Source organism: Hyperoodon ampullatus (assembly GCF_949752795.1).
Source record: "Hyperoodon ampullatus genome assembly, chromosome: 8".
NCBI classification, from domain to species: Eukaryota; Metazoa; Chordata; class Mammalia; order Artiodactyla; family Ziphiidae; genus Hyperoodon; species Hyperoodon ampullatus.
The window spans coordinates 61125701-61146324 of NC_136921.1; the positions used below are offsets into that span (position 1 = coordinate 61125701).

At 37.0% G+C, this 20624-nt stretch overlaps 1 protein-coding gene across 1 annotated transcript in view; it reads left to right on the forward strand.

The window, feature by feature from the left end:
• Positions 1-20624, forward strand: part of ARHGAP15 (Rho GTPase activating protein 15) — a gene marked incomplete at both ends in the record, with an annotated part of 595418 nt that overhangs the window by 519891 nt on the left and 54903 nt on the right. The window contains one exon of the mRNA XM_079710401.1: positions 15793-15898. Coding sequence (XP_079566527.1) covers positions 15793-15898 — 106 coding nt within the window. The remainder of the gene's footprint in view (positions 1-15792; positions 15899-20624) is intronic.

A 20624-nucleotide genomic window follows, 5' to 3' on the forward strand; every position in this document is an offset into this window, starting at 1 on the left:
CCTAAGAAAAGATTTGATTGAGGAAGAATCAGAAATCAGAATGTGGAACTAGAATATATTTACATATATTGCACTGCATCACCCTGGGTCTTTCTTCAAGTTGCAAATATATAATCCTGTGGCATTTTACATTTTCTGTACTCTCCCTGCAAGTACCCTATACCCAATATTTTCGTCCATGAAAAGAAAGTATCAAATTCCAACCTTGCTTTCTTGATTCTAGAATTTAGTCACTAAATAAAAGATTAACTGCAACAGAAAAACCTAGAGGAAAGTCCAGTATATTATTTTCCTAGAAATGGTTTGATCTGTGAAAACAGTATATTTTTCTATGGCTTAGAACAACTAAAGGTTCTGTACCAAACACAGAGAATTATTTTAGTTATCAAGATAGCACATACTCATTATAGAAAATTTGTAAAATGCATTTAAAATGGGGAAGAAAGTGATCTATATTCCTGTTATTCAAAGATAACTTATCATGGTTAATATTTTGGTATATTTTTCTACAGTCTTTTTAATTAGCTGTTTAGCAAAGCTAGAATTATATGGTATCTAAGCAATTGTATAATTTAAAGTTGTCTCTTTTAACAGATTACAAAACTAATAAATATTTATTGAAGCTAACTTGAACAGAAAAGTAAAAAGAAAAAAATTAAAATTACTCTGAATTTCATCATTGTATTTTATAGATATTTCCTTTTGACCTGTTTGTTCTGCATTTTTTCCCCTGGACTTTTTAAAACATATGCAACATAGGATAATTTGTATATAATACTTATCATTGCTTAATTGTCCAGTCTTTATCACTTTAATTGTCCCCCGATTCAGTTTTTTCAGTACAGTTATTATAGATATAAAGGATGTTTACTAAAGATTCAGGAGTTATACAGTTATTATAGATATAAAGGATGTTTACTAAAGATTCAGTTTTTTCAATACAGTTATTATTGTTTACTAAAGATTCAGGAGTAAACATTCTGCTGTTCTCTGAAGCTTTGATTTTTGCAAAGGGAAAACTTTAGTAACTCTCCAGTGCAATGTCCTAATAATGGTGTTTGCTAGCAAATGCCAGAACTGAATAGCATCAGTCACTGTTTTAAATGGTCATTAGAGCTTTCACCTGAACTATGAAGGGTGGAGCCCAAGAAAATCATTTCCTGGTACTGAGAATGAAATGGAAGCCAGAGAGAAATAATTCAATGGAGCCTTCTGAATTTGGGGTCCAAATAAGTATAAAAAGATACTTAGTTTCATTTATAGTGTCTCTACTCTTGAGTTCTAAATTTTGATTCATTAGTCAGTAGGGCTTACATAATAAACCTTCAAGTAAACTTTTCAAGAAAGCAGTGCTATTATAATCTTTGCATAGATGAGCATGTCTTTCTGTTATCCTAACATGAAAAAGATGATTGAAGTATGCACACAGTTTGAAGACCACAGTTTTCCCTCTGAACAACAGATACTGCTTTTACTTCAGAATTTAGTGAGATAAGTCTTAGGAAAGCCTGCATGACTACTTAACTTAGTTTTATTTTTGTTCTAATAATTGTAGGATAGTGCTTGATCTTCATCATTACAAAGTTTTGCCAGACTATATGAAAATAATATATCTACCCAATGATGTTTTCTTAGAACCTAGCTGTCATTTTTAAAGAGAGAGTTTTTTTCACTCACAGACATTTTGTTTAATTTTGTCTTTGATTATTGAATATTTTTCAAATGTTCTGGTTTCTTCCTCAAGTACACTTACAAGTTGTAGATAATCTCTCAATTCTCTGACTTCCAACATGTCTTCTTCCTATCATTTTTTGTTTCCACATTCTGGGGAAGCTTCTCTAGTTTGTCATCCATTTCACTGACCTAATTTTTCTACAGTGACAGTTTGGCCTTTAATGTAAAATTTAATTTTGTTTTGCATTTTTAGATTTCACACTGTCTTTCCTCACCATCTATCTCCTTATCATCTCATCCTAGTATGTTTTCATCTTATCCAGTTCTCTCCCTATGGCTTGCTGATCCTTTTGATTAGACTCCTTGATATACAAAATTCAGTTGAAAATACTAAGTAGTTTCCTAGTTGTTTCATGGTCATTGTGAGAGTTCTGCATTTCTGAGCATTGTTCTCTTACCTGAAATGAGTTTTTTCATAGGTCATGCGTTGTTGGAAATTTTGTTATGTTTACTCATCTCAAAAGGTGGAAATGGGGCTTCCCTGGTGGCGCAGTGGTTGAGAGTCTGCCTGCCGATGCAGGGGTCACAGGTTCGTGCCCCGGTCCGGGAGGATCCCACATGCCGCGGAGTGGCTGGGCCCGCGAGCCATGGCTGCTGAGCCTGCGCGTCTGGAGCCTGTGCTCCACAACGGGAGAGGCCACAACAGTGAGAGGCCCGCGTACTGCAAAAAAAAAAAAAAAAAAGGTGGAAATGCATGCAACATTCTGTGCACATTGCATTTTGCCTTTCACCCTCTGCTTTAGTTTTAGCCTAGTCTTTGTCCTGGAGTACCATCCAGTTGACAAATTGATAGTCACAGCTCTTATGTTTATTCTTTTCTTGCACACTTACTGACTTGTGGCCCTACTATCCTGATGATATTTCTCCCACCATGTTTCTTAACTCACTGGCATTCTAAAAGATGAAAGACATACAACATTAGAATTCCAAGAATGTGCTCCTAATAGAATTTTGCCAGTCTCCACCTCCCTCCTACATTTTACATATGGGACTACAATTCCTATGGTGATATGCGCCATGATCTGCCTTCCACTCTCAATTATTATTATTATTGTTATTGTTATTGTTATTATTCTGCCTTCCATTCTCAATCTCCTTAGTTATTTTGTGGAAATGGCTATCTCTAAATTGTTGCAGGCAAAAGAGAAGTCTTCATCCATAGTTAGAAGGGCAGAGGACAGGTGAGGAAGGGAAGAAGGAAACTATACTATTCACAGTAGTCAACACTATCAGCTGAGGAAAGAGAGTTTTTGGTTGGCACAGACCTTGAGTCTTTGATTCTGAAATCAGACAGTTGAAGGAAGAAAGAGAAGGATGTTTCTAGCTGCTCTGAGAAAGGCAGGCTCTCTGGTTCAATAGTCCAATAGCACAAGTGGTCCCACTTGTGCTGGCACTTTCCAGTTAAATTCCATCTGTCTTGAAGGAAATTACTATTAACTTTTTGTCACCACGTTGCCTGTGAGTCCCTGTTTAAGAATTCTAGTCTTTTTTCTTTGTCTTCAAGCATATTTAGTGACAAGTTCCAAGAGGTGGTTAGGTGTTGCCAACCAGATGCCATTTTTAAACCAAAGGTCAAGATTTGCATCAAGGACATCACATTGAAAGTCTGCATTCAAATTCTCCCTTGGAGTGTGACCTCTGTCTATGACTTCTTCTTTACATTTGCGTCTATACCTGGAAATGGTAACAGACCTGAGAGGAGGATGTTTATTTTTAGTCTTGTCAATTGCAAGGAAGGCCCTTTGAGCTTCTAAGAAGATGCTTAGTATCACAAAATGCAAATCAATCATTTATCGTAATGATCGATTTCAAAATATTATTTTTCCATTTGGGGGATTTTTTTTTCATTGTCTAAAAAAACCACACCTTGGTTCTTTATAAAAAGAATTTTGGACTTTACACCATAGGAAAAAAGAGTTTCTATTGGCTTGAATTGTGGGTAAGGAGGTGTGCAAATGGCCTCAAGTTATACATTTGCAGAGGAAATATCATCCAGATGCTGAAGTCAGCCTTTTCTTGCCAGACAACTAAGAACCATACCAAAACTGAGTCTAAAATCTTTAACAAAAGAATTCCACAATCACTTACCTTTGAAACGGACATTAATTAAAGGAAACATATCCCTTGTGATCAGAGTTTAACTACTATTAATCAGAGTTCACCACACAATTAACACTTTGAACTGATTAGCAAATGGAAATCATAGCAAGACATTTTGAGGTTAAAATAGTGAATGGACATATTCTCTTACCCAACTCACTGTCCCTCATCTTTTAAAAGAAAAAAAAAAATTAAGCACTCCAGTCATAACGAACTGGGCAGATTTTGTTTTCAGTGAGGTGTTTGCCATTACATATTGCACATAATGTATGGCACTGTTAAGAGGAAAAAATTGGAGTCAAAGTGGCTGGAAAGTTAGGTCTGCTCTGTAGCACTGTGAGATTGTTGACATCTGCCGAGGTTGGAGCGCTCAGTAAGCAGGAAATGGGGTGTCACTCTGAGTGGTAGTTTACCATTATCCTGGCATCCTAATGAAGTGTCTGCAGTGCACAGAGCTTCTGGATGGCATCTTAACGCACGGCTAAGCAAAAGCACTTCTCTCCCTGTCACTGTCATCCATCTGCCTGCACCCTACTGTAGCCAATGGGATGGAACCATGCTACAATGTGCTATAAGCCATTTAGAGTTGCACATTGCATAATCAGTCCCATCAAATATGTTAAAAATGGCTATTATTGGTTATTTTCTTCAAACTCTGGCACCTGGAGTTTGATACATTCAAGTTAAACTTTTCCAAGTGCTGTTTATGCTATTAATTCCGCATTCTCCTTCCCCCCACTATCTAAATGGGAATGAGTTGCATCCTCATTGTCTTAAGTCCTGTTAATGGACTGAAAGAGTTGTATGAATATTCATTAAAAACTTCACTGTACATCACACTTGGTGAATTTGTCAATTTACAATGTAATGGAATGGTCATTTTCTTCAAGATAACCATTTTTAAGAAAAGGACAAAGAATAAATCAACTCAAATCACAGATTGGTTGTTTTCATCTTTGAGCACATTATTTAGTTTGCAGTGATAGTTTGAGGTCTTTTGATAGATTTCTTTAAAGACACAGTGCATTTCACCATGTACATTTGCAGTTTAAGCTAGTATTGTCAATGTCGGATGATTACATTTGATGCTTTAACATTACCTCCGATGAAATTCACATGCAGTAGAGAAGGGGATATATCTGTTATGAGGTGGCATAAGTAGAGCAAGGCGTGTGTGTTATCCTCCCGGAACGTCTAAATAGATCATGTGTGATCCTCCGGCCGTGACTGCAAAGCAGCTGGATTGTGGTGGCGAGAATTGACGTGGTAAGATGGCCACCAAGTTGAGAAGGCGCTTTCTGTCACAGGCAGGGGCAACAGGAATCTGCTAAATTCGGGGGGTAGGGTGGGGTTAGATAAACAAGAGGGCATAACATAATTCGGTTGCATCAGGAATTTTTTTCACAGACATTAAAACTATGGTAAACATAACAGCGGGGAGGCTTGTACTGCAGCACAGTGGGAAGCTCAATGCGTCTGCCCGCACCGTGCCTGGTTCAACCACTGCTAGAAGTCTACGAATTTCATTAGCACTCAACAATTCACCCAGTTCCCCAGAAAAGGAGAAAAAACCCAGGCACCAAAGCCCCTCACTAATTATTGTAAATGCTCCCAGGTTACAGTTTTGGGGGGACAATAATGGCAGAATGATGTTAAACTAGAACGAAAGAGTCATTCTGAAATAAAAAAGAATAAAAGGGCTCGCTTGTTTGTTTATTTGTCTGTTTGTTTGAAATCAATGCAGTCTTTCATTCGATGGGTAAGACAGTGTGTTACAATATTAGACCACCTCTTTACAATGAAATTTTAGATGACCTAACCAAAGTGTGTACAGCTCTTTCTGAGCAGTGAAAGTACAGGTTGGTTTCACAAATGACATCTTCCACTCCACCCCCTGCCCCCAAATTTATGCAAGTTCATCTCACAAATCTCTGAACCAGAAATTGTATCCTTTGGAGGAAATTTGTAATAATACAAAAATTAATGTGGAATCAAATGTAGGAAGACTGGCAAACTACGGTAGATTATTGCAAAATACTGCATGTCAAATTCAAGTTTTTATCTCCCCCTCAAAGAATGGAATTATTTGAGGAAAATATTGGCTTTTTCAAAGGGAGAGAGGTCTGCTATTAATGCCCGTAAACATTTAAAATGGCACAATTTTTTAGTGGAATGATAGGTGTTTATTTTTGCTAAATCCAGGCTTGGGAATCTGGTTTCTTCATTCATATCCCCCCAGCTGCTGTCAGCATTACAGCACATCAGCTTCCCTTCATGTGCGGATATTTCTCCAGAACTCATTTGCAAAAAAGTCGAAGCAATATTCAACACCACATCCAAACCTCTTTTAAACACACAAAGAGATAGGAAAACACATCAGAACTAGACCATTGAGAAAATCCTCCTTTCAAATTTACTGTCTGCTTCACATGCTAGTATAAAATATCCCACAAAGTCCTGTTTGTGATCCATTTGAAACAATCTTGATTTGCTTAAATTGTCACATTCTTCTTGCACATTTCTTCCTAAATGCAAAGATGGCAAAGAATTCTCCTCCCTCTTCATTATAAAAGTGCAGAATTTCTGGTTTGTTTATTCCTAATGGAACACTTGAGAAAGAAGAAAATATATAAATATCTCCTTCAGAAGATTAGTTGTCTCAATCTTTTTAAAAGAGAGTATTTGTTCATTTCTTCCCCATGGTAAACAATTTGGGCTTTTCATTTTAATTTTCCATGGTCAAATTAATGCATTTCACTTTACTGTCTTGGTCCCATGGTTCCAAAACATCGTACTTTTTAATATCCTTATTTCTTCTCTATATGTTAATGTATGCCGTTTAGGACATAGATAGTTAGGGATAGAACCTAAGCTCCTTTTTAAACAAATTTGTTGGGAGAACCTTCTACTTCATTGTAACTTACTGGAACAGAATCTGGAAAAACTCACAATCGAACAAAGTAAACTACATTGTACTCCTTATGAGAACACATTTCCAAGCAAAGGATTTCAAGCAACAAATGGCATACGTGTTTTGAGTATTTCAAATCAAGCATCAGAAATTTCGTCTCATCTACTGGTATATATTCTATTGACAAGGTCAAGAACAGAGAAAACTCTGGCCCCCAACACAGAAGAGAGAATAAGCATTAAAAAAAAGTGGACAGTTTATCAACTTCAATTTCTAAAGGATTGTGCAGTACCTTTATAGGATGTAGAGGAAAGTCCCCGAACTCTACTGAAAGTATGTCCATATGTATGTGATTCTTCAAAGATTATGTTAAGGATGTTAATGAAAAAAGTGGCTAATAATTTCAAGAAACCATAAAGAAAGAGAGAGAGGGAGAGGGAGGAAAGCAAGCTGTGGCAAAAAAACCTGGGCTCAGCAACTTTCTGGGGGAAATGGTGAAATGTGACTATGTGATTTATAATGAGAAAAGGTATCTACAACATACAATTTTCTACCTAGCTGCAAATAATAATTCATAGTGATGTCCCTTCCAGATAAAAGACCTTTGCTATGTAGAACCCATGTGGTAAAATGATCATGATAAATGTCAGACCAGTGCAGGTAACGGCTTTACAAACCATTAAGATTAGCTGGCTCTTTTTTCCGATGATAACAGTAACCATGCTGTGACTCTATGTGGTAATAATATCTCAGTCCTGATAAATGCCAGAGCCAGGCAGAGGTGTTTATCATTCCCAGTTCAGAAATGCTGACTAAAGTTACCACATGTTGCCTGTCTTTCTTCTTTTACAATACTCTCACAATTAGAAAAAAAAAAAAAAGCTGAATCATACAATTATTTTATTCCCCATTTCTTAAAGGAGTTTGATGCTTGTGCTATAAACTCTCCCCTGCTCTCAATGTCACTGTGCAGCCATGTCGAATGAACTGGCTGGAGAAACAGTTCACCTCATACTAACCACTATCTCCTCTTGAGAGGTGTTTTGTTCCAAATGAATAGTTACGGATAAAGTTGAATACGCTTCTTCAAAAAATATTTTTAACCTACAAGACGGGGGAAAATATTTCTTCATTCACATTTTTCTTAATTGTGTGACAGATCCTAGTTGTTTTCAAGTGTGATTTTTTTTAATCCCCTATAAATTTAATTTGTCTACCAGTGGAAAGAGGTAGACACATTAAAACTTTAAATCTAGAAAAGTATTTCTAGGATTGCCACCCTCATGAAAACGTACAAAGATAATGCTTAATGTAAATAGCTACTTGAGTATTTGAGAAGAATTACTGGTTTATGGTTAGAAAGATGTCAAATGTCTCAAAACGATAAGCCTGTTTTATTTAAAGCCTTGTAAAACCAGATATGCATGGATAAATATAGTTTAAAGAAAATTCTCAAAGGAGAACTAAATAAACTAGTGAGCTTTATTTTCTCAGCACGCACTCTCACCTGAGGATGAATTAGTATCATTTGTAAGTTACAGAAATGTACTTGGCCACCATGACACTTGCAAAATTACTTTGAAAACAAGAAATTTTAGGGAGGATACTACGATCATGCTTTTCCTGTGAAGATTGCTGCCACTACCTTACACTTTGATTCAGACAAAGAGCGGCATTGCTGCAAAACTGAGGAAATTTGTTTTAAGAGACAGTTCCAGGTTGGTGAATTTTAGAAAATGTTATCATCCCCAAATTGATTGCACCAAAGCAATAATACAAGTTATTAAAAGTTACTTAGAGCCTAAAACTTGAATACGTTTTCCAAACTTGCCCTCAGTGTGAGGTCAATACACCAGAAATCCCTATGATAACATAGATACAGTTACATGAAAAAGAAAAGGTGATTAAATTAATTTCTTGAATGTATTTGGGGACGTACAAAGAAGTTAAGAATAATGATTCGAAGACCTTCAGAAATCGATTAGAAAAAATTTTACATTTGTGACTTGATATTAATTGCATTTCCCAATTATTTTGAATTTTTTGGTATAATGAACTAACACCCAAGAAGCATTTTGAGTTTAACAATTATCTTAGAGGATTCCTTCAGTCAAAAGAAAGATACAAGCTCCACTGATAACTATATAATGATATGTCTTAAGTTTAAACATCTCTGGGACATATTTTGTATCTTATCCGCCCCTCTAGGCTGTAAAATGACAGTAGATAGGGATCAACTTTGTGTTTGCCACACGCTGCATGTTGGTCTTAATAAACATTTTTTTCTTCAACCGTGTGTACATATATATGTTTAGTACTCTAAAAATTATTTAACAAAAAGGTATTTTTTTCTTTTCAATAATTTTCTAATTGGTATTGCCAGAGACTAGGAGTAGAGGTGAAAAGAAACAGAAGTTGGCCTTAACAAAACTGTCTGCCCCTAACAGCATGCTGTAGATGGCCTAGCTCCGCCTGCACAAGGACCAGAAATGCCCTCTGGAAATGATGCTAAACTGGCCAGGATGCTGAAACTTTCCTCACAGGTTGAGGAATCCATGGACTTATATCAATCAGTTGGCCAGAGAATTTTTGTTACTGACATTTATTAGCTACGGAGAGTTATTTTTTAAATTCTTCCTAAAAGGGAAAAATTGTTCAAAAATCAGACAGCACATTAATATCTCCTGGAAGTAGAAACAAAGAATACAACAGAAATCTGGTGTACCAGTGAGGGAATTAGATCTAATATGCAGGTGATCCCTACTAGAGAAAGTAGATTCAGTTCCGGCTGCATCTTTCCTTCCCTGTGTTCTCAAGTTGAACTGCCTTGACATAGATTATCAGCACCTAAAATCAAACTTACCAGGTAACTGCAGACATTAAGAATGTGTCTTCCTTTTAAATAACTAATAAAAAATGGCTCTTCAGTTTGGAGGGGGCAAGGGGAGCAGAATCTTGAAAAATTGCAAATTGCAAACTCCATGTTAGCCTGAGTCCATTGTTCTTCCTTTTTATGATGCAATGGCACATCTATTTATAATACACTATGTCTACTTATGAATTAGAACCAAACACTCTTTCATAATGGACAGCATTCTAAGTATTTATGGCTTCATATGATTTGGGAAATGGCCTTGAATTCTGAACAATCCTGTGTCAGGGCAGATAGGATGATTCAAAAGAAAGATTTTAATGGGAAGGGTACTTACATTCAATAACCACTTATAATATGTGCATTTATGTATGTTGAAACATTTAATTCTACAAATGGGTTGTGCGTGTGCGTGTGTTTAAATAAGGAACTGGAAGCATCGAAATTCAAGCAACTTGTCCCAAATCATAACTGCAGAGCAAGAATTCTAACTTAGTTCTTTCAGACTCCTTCATGATATACCACTTCTCTTAATTTATAACAGGGATTTAAAGCCTCTATTTGTATCCATTTGTAAGTCTTCAATTTGCTCCCCTCCCCCTCAGTGTTCCTCCCTGAAGTCATTGTAAATTATTTAAAGAAAGTCATCAAGCGATTGTTGTCATGCCTTGGATGATTCCTCAACACCCAATTCAAATTTTATAATTAAAAATCATGTCCTCAAAGATTTGCATCCAGTTGTATGGTACACTAAAAAAAATAAAATGTTCTCTGAAGATAATCATTCCTTCTGTAAGCCGGGACAGTCTCTAGCTGAATTCTGAAATGGTGATGATACAAAGAATAGAAAGTGAATAGAAACTAAACTGCTTTCTTCCAAATATAGCCCTGACGTATAAGTGACTACCATTTTTTTCATACAGGATGCACTATACATTCCAGAGTAACTTTCAGAAGCAGAACAGCTGTGATATTTCTGACCTCCTCAAAACAAAGGGGTACAGTTGTCCTTTAAGAAGTACAGACAAATAGAAAGAATAGTACTGCTGATACATTGGTTACTGGGAGAATCTGGTCTTTTCTTCCCCTGGGTGAACCTATATAACAAAGCAGAATTAATTTTGAAATATGATTTAACATGTGACTATAAATAAGTTAAGAATAATAAATGCATAGATGATAAGGCCGGAAAAGTGTCCAGGGGTCATCAGGTCCAGGGTTTTGCACTGCACAGAACTCTTTCCATCGTTGTATAACTTTCTCTTATCTCTGCAAAAAAAGGCATTCGGTTGTAAATGTCCTTGTTTTAGTAGCAACATTTCATGCAGATAAATGCAAATGCATCATAAACCATATTTTAAAAAATGTGTCCTCAAAACCATGAATCAGAGGAAAACTATAAAGCTACATCCTTACCATAACATTAAAGGCTATTTCACATCGTGTAGGAGCTGTTACTTCTCTAACTGGCCTGCAGTTGTTTTTGAAGAAGTTCATTTACAAAAGAGTTTGAGGTAGTTTGAGAATATGGGGCCAGGTGAGTGAGGAATAGGCATTAGTAAAAAACAGTTTACTATTTCAATATGTACATGTACACTATGCATGTTTTTACGTAGACATTTTTGCTACTGTTGGGTAGCAAGAATGAAGCACTACAGAAAGATTTTGTATGCAATGTGGGTTCACAGCTCAGAGATTGGAGAGGCTATTGGGATCTGGGTGGGAACTAAAATGGACGTATTAGAGAACATAGAGCAGATACAAAAATAAATCATAAGGGAATGAAGGTAGGAGCAAATGTGAGTGAAAAGGGAAAGAATCATGGATTTTTTTTTTAATTACTGGCAAGATTTTGTATAAGTCTCTTAGTATACAGTTTACCTAAGAGGTTCTCTAATTCTCCATGTAGAAAAGGTTCATTTCCCCCCTTTTAGACATAATGTAAAAGAGTCAGAGATATCTCAAAGTCTTCTCAAAACTCTCCATACTTCACAAGAATGAGAAACCATATGCTGAAGGAGAAATATTAATAGAAAATGCTGTCTTTCAGATGCTCACTGAATCAGTTGAAGACAGTTGACGCATGTTTAGTAAACTGTGTCTGAATCTTAGCTCATTAACCACTGCCGTATTATGTGTGCTGATTCCAGCTCCTAATATGACACATCAATAAACCAGATCAGAAAAGGTGTCATTTTTATTTTAATGTATCCAATTGTATTTTTAGATGTTCCTCTACTTAGAAGTGTTTGTGTTATTTCCTGATTTTACAAGCTATGGAAGAGTGGGTATGGTATTGATTTGAAGGGGAAACCACTGCTTTCCTATAACCTTTTCAAAGATTTTGTTCTGATTATATTGTAAGAACAATAAATTGTTCCTCCTTGATAATATTTCAGCCCTCTCTAAGCCATTGTCCAGTACCCCCTCCACTACTTAAGTGTAACTCAGCCACAAATGTATGTACCATATGTATATGGTATATACATATACCACCATTCATTCCAATTCCTCAATTATGTGTGAAAGCAGAGGAAGAGAGAAAAATGTTTCCATAAAGTGTCCTTCGTGTAGGATGTTTCTTACAAGCAGATATGGGAACCACCATGTACTCTTATAAGAATTCTTGCATGGAACTGAGCTGCTCATCCATCAGATCATCAGTCTCTCCGCCCACCACAAGTTATTTAGTGTGTTGTAAAATGTCAGGCTACCATAGCAAGTGTATCATCACCAACTGGCACCAACTCAGCTCAATTATTAGAAACTACATTTTGAACGCTCACTGCAACCAGGTAGTATGCTCACTGCTGAAGATAAAAGGTGAACCATACCCAGCATGGGCCTCAAAAAAGGTGGGGGGTGTGGTGAACATTTATGGATTACATACTTTTTACTAGTCATTGTTAGGTTCATTACGTACTATCTTGTTCAATCCATAAAATTGGCCTCAGACATTTTTCAAAGAAAATAAGAAACTTGTCCAAGACCACACAGCTAATAAAAAGTTGTTACAGAATTCAAACCAAGGTCTGTCTGTTCCAATCTGTGTTCATGTCTTTCCTTTGTTCACTAATTCTTTCTTTATTCATTTAACCCACTATATACCAGTATATGAGCTGCCTCAGTTTATGAGAAAATTCTCAGTTTAATAGGAAAAATTGAAAGGCATTCAAGCCATGAAAATATCATGCAGAATGTTATCTACATCGAATATCCTAAGTACAATGGAACATAGAAGAGGGACTTTGTCTAGGGAAGGTCATAATTCTTTTACCTAGTGGTTAAACAGACAAACTAAAGTTTCAATTCCTGCCCAGGCACCATGGCAGTGACCTTGCACATTCAAGTTTTTCCAATTAAGCAACGCCAGCCTTTCTTAAACCTACCCTGACTGGGACATATTTCCCTAAAACTGAGGTTTGCTGGATATAGCCATTTAGACCACTCTCCATTTATTGTCTATCAGGCTTAGATTATGGCCACTACTCCTATAGTCCTCAATGCCAACAGATCCCTTTTTTGGAGACTCTGACATTGACCTAATCATAACCATGGCCAGAGACTTCAGTGAAATTAGAAAGGTGTCCTCTCCTTCCTTTCCCTCCTCTCCCTTCCTCACCTCTCCTAATTTCATCTTAGTTGCTTGAATCAAGTAGTTCAGCAGATCCTTAGGTAAATTAAACTAGTAGCATCATGCCAAACTATGCAGAATGTACCCATCTCATAAATATATAAATGTATGTATATGTACATGTTTATGTATATGATCATTGGTGTATTGCATTAGCTTCAGATGACTAGATACAAGGTATCCAAGTATCCTTAAGTGCTCTGTCCTGAACATACTGTACCAATTTTACTCTCATCTTTATTGACTTTGTTTTCCTTCTTTTTCTGAGTTTCTCATATCCTATAGGCTCCAACTGGTCCTGTGAAGCATCACATTGTCTTACCGTCATTAAGCTACAAGGTGGCTTTCTACCCTTTGGCAGAAAGGTCAGATCTGCTGTCTGCTGTGATGTTGCAACTGGCTTTTCTGTTTTTCTCTCTCTTTTTCTCTCCCCTTTGTCTCTTTCATTTGCAGTTGTCCAATCCATATTATGCTGGAACTCTTCTAAGAATATGTGCAGTTTTGAAAGCTCAGACTGTGGGAGGCATTATTTATAGGCCTCTGTGGTTTCAGGAAGAAGAAGAAATGCTTCCAAGCAGAGTTCTACTAGGAAGACTGCCCCCACCCTACTTTAGCCAAATACTATCTTCTGCAGGATATTTTCCTGTAATTCCTTATAAAAAGTTTCTTTTGCAAGAGTGTATTAAAAAAAAAGGGAAACAAAACACCCTACCAGTTTCTATTCTAACTCTTTCTTGCCCCACTGTAGAAAGTTTATATACCTAATAACAGGTGATTATGAACTGGGCTTTTGGAAGCACACTGTATTAGGAAGTACGTTTGGTTTAGTATCAGAGACCCACCTTCAAAGTCTTCAGTACACAAGGACTTATTATGTTAAAGAAACTCAGAGACCAACAGTGCAGGACTGGTCTGACTGCTCCACAGATTCAGGGAAGCTCTTTATACTGTGTGTCCCACTCTGCGTAGCCTTAATTCTCAAGGTCATCTCATGGCACAACCATGCCGCCTACATTCTTAGGAGCAGAAAGGCCAAAGGACAACAAAGATAAATTAGCCTCCTGCACGCAGCCTCCCCGGAAGTCCCACATAACACTTTGCCTTCTCATTGGCTGGACTCTGTCATACGGTCATTCCAGCTGCCAAGCAAGGAAGCTAGGATGAAGGATGTGGCCATCCCTTCAACAGTGGGATTGTCTAGCTAAAGAAGAAGAGAATGGATATTGCGTGGGTGGGTGCCTTACATATTATTCTCTTATCTATCATCTTTTCCAGCAGTGGCCTCTTTAGAATCATCAGGAGCTCTGTGCTAGAAGTTAAAGTATAGAAAGGAAAGGCACCTGAGTCAGTGTATCTAAAGAGTTTAAGTTTGAGAAGTAATTATAATTCTGGGCCCTGGTTAAAACTGTGGTAAGATAAATTCTCTAGTGTACTAAGTAACTCAGTTCTTCTCATGCCACCCATGCCCAGAAAGGCAAAAAGAAACAAAATGAAGGAAAACAACAAATGTGGTATGTAGTTTTGAGCAACTCCCTATTTTTTTAAATATATATGACCAAAAAATTAAAAATCAATAAAAAATACAAATTAAAAAATAAAACGTATATGAATAAGTATTATGCTTTCAAATTTATTTGCACTTTTTTATTTTACAGCAAAAACAAAATGTATTAGGGAGAAAAGATAACACAGAACTAATTTTAAAAATTCTTTACTTCTCCACAAAATCAAGCAAAATAATAGAATATTGGTAATTGAATCAGAATGTATGTCCTTGTGTGTTTGTTTTATATTGTTGCTGTAACAAATTGTCACAAACTCAGTGGCTTCAAACCATAAGAATTTATTATCTTACGTTCCTGAAGGCCAGAAGTGTGAAGTCAGTTTCACTGGGCAAAAATCAAGGTGCTGGCAGGCCTGTGTCCCTTCTGGAGGCTCTCTTTCCTCAGCTTTTCTGGTTTTTAGAGGCTGTCTTTACTCCTTGGCCCATGGTCCTTTAGCACATAGCCAAATCTCCTTTTGTTTTCATTGTCATATCCCCTCTGTCTCCGACCTTGACCCTCCTGCTTCCCTCTTAGCCACCTTTGTGATTACATTGGGCCTCCCAGATAATCCAGAATAATCTCCCCATCTCAGAATCCCTAATTTAATCACATTTGCAAAGTCACTTTTTCCATGGAAGGTAACATTCACAGGTTCCAGAGATTAGGACAGGGACATCTTTGGAAGGCCATTATTTACCCTGCCACAACTTGTAAAATAGTAAAGCATTTATGAAAACTGATGTAATACCTGATCTTAATAAGAAGATCGTGTCAGAGCCACACTGTTGCTGCTTTCAGTTTCCCATGATCTAATTCAGAGTCAAAATAAAGAAACTTCATGATACTGATTTAAAGTGTAACTATTCCCTCTGGCTGCTAATTAGAACTTTAAGTTGCTCAGACTTAGTCCAGAATTCTCCTAAGAAAATTCCCTCATGCACCTAAGAAATCTCATTCTTTTCTAACCTTCCTTTTTAATTTCTTTTTTTTTTTTCAGAAAAGCAAGACAATAACACAAGAATTGAAACTATAAAGTCTCTTGTACAAAAACTCCCTCCACCCAATCGTGACACCATGAAAGTCCTCTTTGGACACCTAACTAAGTAAGTTGCAACGTTTCTGGTTGTTCTATCATAGTCTCATTTCCCAGATGAGCAATATTTAATTTCAAATCTCTAATACAAGAGATGCATCAATCTCAGGTTTCCCTCTCCAGCTAATCTACGTCTTCCTGCAGAAGCTGGGGAATGTACTAGAGGTAGGAAGGGGAATCTACAAAAGGAACTTTTAAAATAATTTCTTTTTTCTGGCTTTTCAACAAGTAGATGTTTGCTGATTGATTGTCAGAACTGTAGCCAGAGCCCTGGGATGGGCTGGGTTTACTTTGTTATTTAGTATAATGGCAAGAGCCTGAAATGATTCAGACATGAGTTCAAAACCTAGCCTCACCACGTACCAAGAGTGAGGACCACAAATAAGTTACTTAAACTCTCTGATATCCAATTCCTTCGTCTGTAAGACATTGATTCAGATTGATAAGGTGCCATCCATGTAAACAGCTAAAAGAAGAGTATTTCTGGCAGAAAAAAAAGACAGTGTAAAGACCCAGAGGCCGCACAGAGCTTGATGTATTTGCAAAGCAGAAAGCAGGCCAGGCGGGCTAGAGCCTAATGGACAAGGGGCATGGTGGTGGAGTTGAGGTCATAGATGTTGGACCAGTGTAAGATCACATAGGTTCTTGTGGGCCACAGTGAGAGAGTGGAATTCTATTCTAAATACAGTGAAGAGCCATAAAGAGTGCTAAATTGAGGGATATACAAGATCACCCTGGCTGACAGGTGGAGAATGATTTGCAAAAGTGAAAGCAGGGAAATTTATACAGAGGAGACCATAGTAGTCCAGGCAAGAAGTAATGGTGACTTCAGTGGAGGCCTTAAAGAGGTATTTTGCTGATGGGTCAGATTGGATTTGCTGATGGTTGGGGTGCAGTGGGGAAGGGAAAAGAGAAATTAAGTGTGCCTGTTAGGGTTTGGGTTTGGGCAAGTGGAGAAATGGTAGTGCGGCACGGATGGGTAAAACTGGAGGAGGAACGGGTTGCATAGGAAGAGCCGACTGGAGAACTTCATTCTGGACACATTAAGTTTGAAATGACTGTTCCTCATTTGCCTTCTGTTAACACCTTCTTCAGATAATTCAGAGTGCAATACAAGTGATGAGGTTGTAGCTTTCACCATATGCATATAGTAATGTTGAAGCCTGACAGAGTTTCAAATAGATTGGGCAGTTTTGCTTTTGTGAGATTAAATCTCTTTAATCACCCATGCCTTAGGTTCAGTCATTCCTACAGATTATTCAACTAATCCACTACATGATTTTTCATTGTAAATGTAATGTGCAGAATTGCACACACAAAAAATTTAAGCAACTGTCGTACATGTAAGTCAAATTTGCCTACTAGTCATTCTTAGCCTGCTGAGCAGAAGCAACTAACATTTTTTTATCTACCCTTCCAGACCTGTTCCTAAGGACATGCAAACATACCTCTGTATGATTGTTTATTGCATTAGAGTATATTATTCTGCACATATTGTTCTTCTACTGTTTTGCAACTCATGGACAGCTTTCCATTTCATGGCATAGTATTCCATGGTATGGATAGTCCATAATTCACCTCACCGGGCACTGCGTTAGGGAACGTGTTTCAATCTAATTCATCATATTTGCTTCTTACTTATTTTACTCCCACAGGGGAACCTATGTCAAAGTTCAGAACATCCCTTATTGTTAGAATGCCCCTTTTTGTCACCTCCACATTACTGGCTTCAGTGGGAAACCCAGTGTGGTTAAGTGAAAGGATCTTGGGCTTCAAAGAAATAAAGAGAGAAAGCTAGAGTCAAATTCTTGTTCTATACTTTATACTCCCTTTATGATCTCAAGCACATAAAATCAGATTAAATAATATCAACCGTATCTTGTGGTTATGAGAATTAAATGAGATAATGCATATAAAAAGCCTGGCACAAGGTAAGCATTCCTCAAATGTTAATTCTTTTTCCTTAGGATCCAGACACACCATGAAAGGGGTTTCAAGTTACAAGTAAATACTGGAGTGCTTATCTCAGTAACTTTAACTGGACAAAGTCATAAAACAAATGGAAAAGTGTACTCTTTAATGCTATGCAATACCTAGTCTCAGAGATCTTGAGAAATATCCATTACTCAGTCTCAATTATTCCTTTTTTTTCCAACTGAAAGAACAGCTATAAAATGAAAAAACTGAGAATCAGCTAAATCCAACTCTGAAAAAAACACACACAGATGAGAATCTATCCAATTAAAAACCTTCAAAGGAAGAGAATCTTCCACCTTCATGCCAACAATCCCAGTATTAACAATTAGTGCCTGATCATGTTTCTTATATCTAAATTAATTTCCTAATTTTGTTAGAACTTTCAGTTGAGATGGAAATAGATGTTTTTAACTAAGATTTAAGATCAGATGATTATGTCACCTTCACAGCATTCACATGATAAGATTTTTCATTACAGATGGAGAAAAAAGTGTTATTTGCTAGCCACCCGCCTTTCTTGAGTGGTGTGACCATATTCCACCCTGCAATGATTTATAAACGGGGTTTAATTATGCAGAAGTGTGTGCACATGATTATATCTTGTTAAGCATTTCTTGTTAAGTTTTTGATAAACAGCCAATCGTGGCATGTCATCAAAGCTTGAGAAGGCTAAATAAGAAGATTGTTTAACGAGAATTTAAATGTATTCATCTTTGAAAGAATCATTAGAATGTTTTCCTTAGTCTTGATGCATTTGGTAGTTCTTCAGAAAATCTACCATCAACACTTGTATGCAGTGTTTATTCCAAATTGCTGCAAATATATATATATTTTGAAGTTTGTTTAGTAAGGGTCAGGGAATGTAATGAAGTGCCAAAAATTCCACTTGACCTGCGTCGTACTCTACAGCCAACAGAATAGAAGTCCATTTTTGCAAAGCTCTGAGTTAAACATTCCCTTGAAAGCAGAGCAACTACCAGCTGAGAAAGCTTAATACAGCACAGTTGGGCTAGAAGGTGGATGCAAGTGCTGTCCACAAAAGCCAGAATTTTTAAAGGACTGTGATTATATTAAGCATAAGATTACACAATAGCTGCACAGACTGAATAGTCTCAGAGTCCAGAGTCCTCATTCTCGATCAAACTCAAGGTGAAGTATGTGCTTCTGCTGTGATAGATTGAGACCAGGAATTCAGAATACACTATCATCTCAAAATGCCATCAGCCAGAAACCTTTATTAATAGGCACTTTCACCAATTGACATTACAGTGATAAGGACTGGAAGGTCCTGTGACAGCTCTGAATCATCATATAAATGGCAAGTTCTATCTCTGTTAAAATATAAGTGTCGAATGCATGTTCCTTCAGCCTGCTTCTTTGGAAAGGCAGGCAGGCAGGCAAAGTGAAGATGAAGTTAATGGGAAGGAAGACCTAGAAAGATAAGGGTTGCTTGCTGATGGGTAGTGGTTGGAGGTTGAGAGCCAGGCAAAGAGGTTATATAAGAAATAGAGGACCATTGAGACTTTATCTGCTGGACATTTGCATGATGTGCTCTGTGTTTATGAAAGAGTAGTCTGACAATAGAGTGCAGGGTGAACAAGATAGAAGGAGAAAAAAAACCTAAAAGGTCACATGGGAGTTGTAGTTGGTTTGGAGTGATGAACATAAGATGGAAAGCAATGGTCCAAATCCTGAGACTTTTCAAAGGAAAATTCCATACAATTTTTATTTCTCTCATTTCTTTATCCCCCTTATCCAGTCAGTCATGGGAATAAGTCTGCGGTTTCAGTGCTGAGTAATAGTAAAAATAGTTCCTCTGGTAGCAAGTTAAAAAGCAAAAAGAGGCAGTGTTTAGAAGGGTGTACTTTTTTCTCTGTTTTGAAATGCAGAGGGGGAAAGAGGAAGATGAAGATGAGGGTATAGAAGACTAATGAAATAAAATAAACCCCATTTTGTCAGGTGTGAATTGAATCAAGCCCTCTAGATCTGCTGGTGGGGATGTTCCAACCAGCATGGTATGAAGCCATATATGTAATATAGCTCAAGAATGAAAACCTTTCCAATCTTCATGCCTTTTGAGCCAATCATCTTAATTGCTAGGACCCTATCCTAAGTAATGCTGGGGGATGAGGGCAGTTTATGCAGATAAAATTTTACTATTTTCACTGGTGGAAACTTGGAAACAACCTAAGTGTTCAGTGATAGGGGAAGGTTATATAGAACATGGTACATCATATCAGCTTCATAAAATGTGGTTCACAGCTAATTGTTTTCTTAATTAGAGAAATGCTTGTATTAAGTTAAATAAAGTCAGGGATACAATATTTTATATATTTAAGGAGAGTATAAGTATAAATATGTGGGAAAGTTGTGCATCTAGAAAAGACTGTAAAGCTATTTGCTGAGATGTTAATATTTCTTTCTTAGAGTTGTTGAACAATGAAAGTTTTTTTTTTCTTTGTGTGTTTCTTTTTCTCTCCTAACAATGGGATAGAAAGAGACATTGAGGTTAAGAGAACCGGTAAAGAGAATAGACTTTGGAGTTAAGCAGAATTGAATGTGAGCCTTGGCCCTGCCACTTACTGGGCATGTAACTTAGAACTGACCTAACTCTAAGCTTCCTTCCCATCTGCAAAACAGGGATCATAATACAACCTATTTCTGTGGTGAGGAGTAAAGGAATAATCCTTTTAAAGAGTCTAGCACAGTACCTGGCACATAGCTGGTTCTAGTTAAGCATCAGACATCAACATGTATTA